This window comes from Octopus bimaculoides, chromosome 1 (genome assembly GCF_001194135.2).
Source record: "Octopus bimaculoides isolate UCB-OBI-ISO-001 chromosome 1, ASM119413v2, whole genome shotgun sequence".
Lineage (NCBI taxonomy): Eukaryota > Metazoa > Mollusca > Cephalopoda > Octopoda > Octopodidae > Octopus > Octopus bimaculoides.
The window spans coordinates 111944543-111949116 of record NC_068981.1 but is presented as its reverse complement, the minus strand read 5'-3'; the positions used below and the strand labels follow the sequence as shown (position 1 = coordinate 111949116).

The 4574-nt window shown below is 37.8% G+C and overlaps 2 protein-coding genes across 4 annotated transcripts in view; one reads left to right on the top strand and one right to left on the bottom strand.

Moving 5' to 3' along the window:
• LOC106874050 (ER degradation-enhancing alpha-mannosidase-like protein 3) overlaps positions 1-4574 on the bottom strand; it is a 344953-nt gene that overhangs the window by 59705 nt on the left and 280674 nt on the right. For all 3 annotated transcript variants that reach the window (XM_052969334.1, XM_052969331.1, XM_052969330.1), the window contains exons 5-6: positions 4058-4170; positions 1257-1410 (exon numbers count right to left, since the gene is read on the bottom strand). In XM_052969334.1, the coding sequence (XP_052825294.1) occupies positions 1257-1410; positions 4058-4170 (267 nt within the window). The remainder of the gene's footprint in view (positions 1-1256; positions 1411-4057; positions 4171-4574) is intronic.
• Positions 1-4574, top strand: part of LOC106874461 (ER degradation-enhancing alpha-mannosidase-like protein 3) — a 193216-nt gene that overhangs the window by 91923 nt on the left and 96719 nt on the right. The gene's annotated exons all lie outside the window — the stretch shown is intronic.

Sequence of the window (4574 nt, the reverse complement as noted above, 5' to 3'; positions counted from 1 at the left end):
AAAGGAAGGTTAACTAGGAAGTTAGTTTTTGTATGTGGCAGATGTTCAAGTGCAATAAACACTGTAAACAAACAGGAAACAACTTTTGTCTCATTCCAGGGAGAAAAACTAGAGGTAGTTGATAGCTTCCACTATCTGGGTGACCAAGTTAGTAGTGGGGGTGGGTGCGCTGAAAGTGTAGCTGCTAGAATAAGAATAGCCTGGGCAAAGTTCAGAGAGCTCTTACCTCTGCTGGCGACAAAGGGACTCTCACACAGAGTAAAAGGCAGACTGTATGACGCATGTGTATGAACAGCCATGCTACATGGCAGTGAAACATGGGCTGTGACTGCTAAGGACATGCGTAAGCTAGCAAGGAATGAAGCCAGTATGCTCTGATGGATGAGTAATGTTAGTGTGCATACCCAACAGAGTGTAAGTATCTTGAGAGAAAAGCTGAACATAAGAAGCATCAGTTGTGGTGTGCAATAGAGACAATTGCGCTGGTATGGACATGTGACATGAATGGATGAGGATAGCTGCGTGAAAAAGTGCCACACCCTAACAGTTGAGGGAACCTGTGGAAGAGGTAGGCCCAGGAAGACCTGGGCTGAGGTGGTGAGGCAAGACCTACGAACATTGGGCCTCACCGAGGCGATGATTTCTGACAGAGACCTTTGGAAATATGCTGTGCGTGAGAAGACCTGGCAAGCCAAGTGAGACCTAAATGCAAGGCCTCTGCCAGCGTTGTAGCCAGCCCACTTATGCGTACCTTTCCTTCATTGGACACTAAACTCTGCGTGCGAAGACTTGTTGAGGCAAGTGAAATCGAAATCGAACTAAATTCGACGACTGGCACCCATGCCAACGTCGTCGCCTTCATTGGACACGAAACTCAGCTTGCGAAGACTTATTGGGGCACTTGTGCCCGTGACAAGTGTAAGAATTTTTGAGCGAGATCATTTCCAGTGCCCCTAGACTGGCTCTTGTGTGGGTGGCACATAAAATACACCATTTTGAGCGTGGCCGTTGCCAGTACCGCCTGACTGGCCTTCGTGCCGGTGGCACGTAAAAGCGTTAGGAAGGGCATACAGCTGTAGAAACTCTGCCAAATCAGATTGGAGCCTGGTGTAGCCATCTGGTTTCGCCAGTCCTCAGTCAAATCGTCCAACCCATGCTAGCATGGAAAGTGGATGTTAAACGATGATGATGATGATGTACATACACATGAACTACAAAATACAAAACATTAGTAAAATGTATAAGAATATACTTACTTTTGGATAAGGAATCCCAGTTGTAGTATTGAAGGCAGGAAGTAAACGTATGCCTACATCATGTGCCATTGCAAGCAATTCGTTGTTATACCAAAGCATACCTTTTCGTGTTTTCTTCAACAAATTTGCAACTACATGACCTCCTAACAGCCCACTGAAAAGAAATTTTATATTTGCTGTAAAACAGTGCATGATACTACAGGTGTAATATATCATTCTATTTTGGAATTATTCATAGATTAAACATGTTTTTGTATTTATATAAATGAAGAAATTGGCAATTCACAATACCAAATGATATTTAACTCATGACATTTTAGATTGTTAAATCAGTTGATCATCACAATCAACTGATTTAACAATAACCCCTTTTATTAAAACTGTGAATTTGTGTATCCCAAATTGTTAAATCAGAATTGTGAAATCAGTTGATCATCACACTGAAATTATTTCACAATAACCCCTTTTATCAAAACTGAGGATTTGTACCTCCCAATTTAAAATAAATGTACATTCAATATAAAGTGGTTAGTTCACAAAGTGACTGGTGATAGGAAGTGCATCCAGCTATAAAAATGATGCCAAAACAGAGAGAGCATTGTGCAGTCCTTTAGCTTACCAGCTCTTGTCAAATCATCCAACCCATGCCAGCATGGGAGATGGACAGATGATGATGAGGAAATTATTGAATAACAAACAACAAAACTTTGATATATAGGAAACAAAACTTTGATATATAGGAAACAAAACTTTATATTAACAATGAATTCATCAGCACAAACACATCCACTTAGACTTTGTATTCCTGTGCCTCCAACTCCCTCTCCCTTCTTTCAGTGATAGAAGCTGATGGTTTCCCTATAAAGAAGAACTGTCACCCTTCAGTTGATTCCTTAAGCGCTGCTAAAACACAAGAATCTTTGAAGGTGGTACCCTTTTTATCCAGACTTTTCTGTATATTTGCTGGAATCCAAAATACCAGACCCTTTTTATACATCTGCTGGAATACATAACACCTTTGCAATTTCTTTCTGCTTCTTATTTCTCTCAGACTGGCCATCTTTATGTCTTTTGTCTAAAATGTGCTGTTGAATATACAGTATTATAGAAGCAGGTAGAGAGTGTTATGCAAGTTGTTATATTTTCAGAGGCATGGTTGTGTGGTAAGAAGCTTGCTTCCCAACCACATTGTTTCAGGTTCAGTTCCACTGCATGGCACCTTGAGCTTAATACAGCCCCAGGTTAACCAAAGCCTTGAGCAGACTTTGTAGAGGGGAAACTGAAAAAGGTTCACTGTGTGAGTGTGTCTGTGTGCATGCATGTGCATGCATGTGTGCGCACACATATGGATGTGTGTGCTTGTATTTGTGTCTATTTGCAGATGGTTAAGATTTTCTAATTCCAGAGTAACTATCTGAGATTTTTACTTTTTGCTTTCCTTATTGTTTTGCTAACTAGCTTAATAAAGTCTGTTTCGCTGTTTAAGAATAGAACTTAACTTACAAACATCATAACACAAATGCTGCCTAGTTTGTATACTTAACCAATTTGGTTGATCTATCAGTTGCCGGATTTCTGTAATCTGTTATTTTATCTCCAAGTTTCTGTTATTTTTCCACTGGAATGTCTTTCAATTTCTTTACATATTCATCATGTCAAATTTAATATTCTCTTTTTCCTTTTTAATATCTAATCCAATTACTGGAACTCTGTTAGTTCTTCACACTTGACTTTAAATAATTTATGAAGCCTATTTATGAACTTGTATCTGAAAGATCTCTGCACCACCAAGGCAAAAACCATCAACAGCAGTAATGATATCAGGAAGTTTGTTTCCACAATACTATGTAAATATTATCAGATAGTATTTTGAGGTTACTGTTCCAGACTTCATGTATTCTTCTCTAATCATTTGATACTAGGATCTTGAGGCACTAGTCAAGCATATACACATTTTAAAAGTTTCCATTTCTTGGGGAGGATCTAATTGAACTTGTTTATTCGTTTGTTCTGTAAAAATGCAGTCAGTCTTAATATCCATCGATTTGCATACCTAACTATGAGATGCTATAATTCCAAATGTTATAATATATACCCTCCTTGGAGTATTTCTAAAACTACTAGTATCTTTATTCTGAAAGCCTCTTGCCACAAGTCTAGCTTTAAAAATTTGTTTATCATTCAGCATTTTATAAATTCACTTGTAGATATTTTGAGTTGAGTTTGGTCAGGTACTTGTATGTAAACTTGATTCTCAGTTCAACTTTAAAGTTCATTTTTCCTCGTTTTGTCCAAGTCAGTATTTGAAAAGAAGAAGGAAATCATTATACTTTCCTTATCATCATTTAAATATTCATTTCTAAACAGCTTGTCTCGCTTTTCCTTCTAGTATAAAGGAAACAGGAGAGCTCATCCTGTATAACTTTCCTTTTTTCATGAATATCTCTAATTGCTGTTTTAGTGGCTGTGAGACAAGAAATTTTAAAGCTGTTTTATATTCACCAACTGTTGCTGTTCTATCAATGTTAAATCGCAAATAAAACTTTCAGGCACAGAACACCCCCCCCCCCCCCGCCACAAAAAAAACTATATTAATGATCAACAAGTGTCTCACTACACCTAATGTTCCTCAGCCTTAAACTCCTAACTTCTCGATAATTGAGTGTGATTGTCTCCCTTTTGGGGGGATGAACTGTCCTTGCTGCTTTTACAGAATGAATTGTCTCCCTGAAACTGTTAATGCAGGTCTTAATATAAAATTTATGCCATTTACGAAACAAGCAAATCAATATATAACATACCCCAAAACTCGAATGTTAGTTTCAAAAACAGATACAACAACATCATTATCAAACTTTGTGTTTTTGATCACCAGCTGAACAGCATTTTCAAATTCTTCTAACTGACCAAGTATCTAAAAGAAATATAAGCAAAAAGTATAAAAAAAGGTCAAAGAAGTTTGAATATTTTTCACATAACATACATGTGAAAGACCAAAGATGTATACACAGACAGTGACACACATACAACAGTAGTGAACAGTGAGAATGAGTGCTAGCAATAGGAAAGGAATGACAGAGAGAAAGAAAAGTAGAAAGACAGATAGGTGCATATTTTGCTGTGGGTAGTGTTTCTAAATATTTATTCAAAACTAAGTGGTAAGAAGCTGCTTTCCAACCACATGGTTCCAAGTTTAGTCCCACTGCGTGTCATGTTGGGCAAGTGTCTTGTACTATAGACTTAGGGCAACCAAAGCCATGTGAGTGGATTTTGGCAGACGGAAACTGAAAGAAACCCATCACATGTGTATATATATAT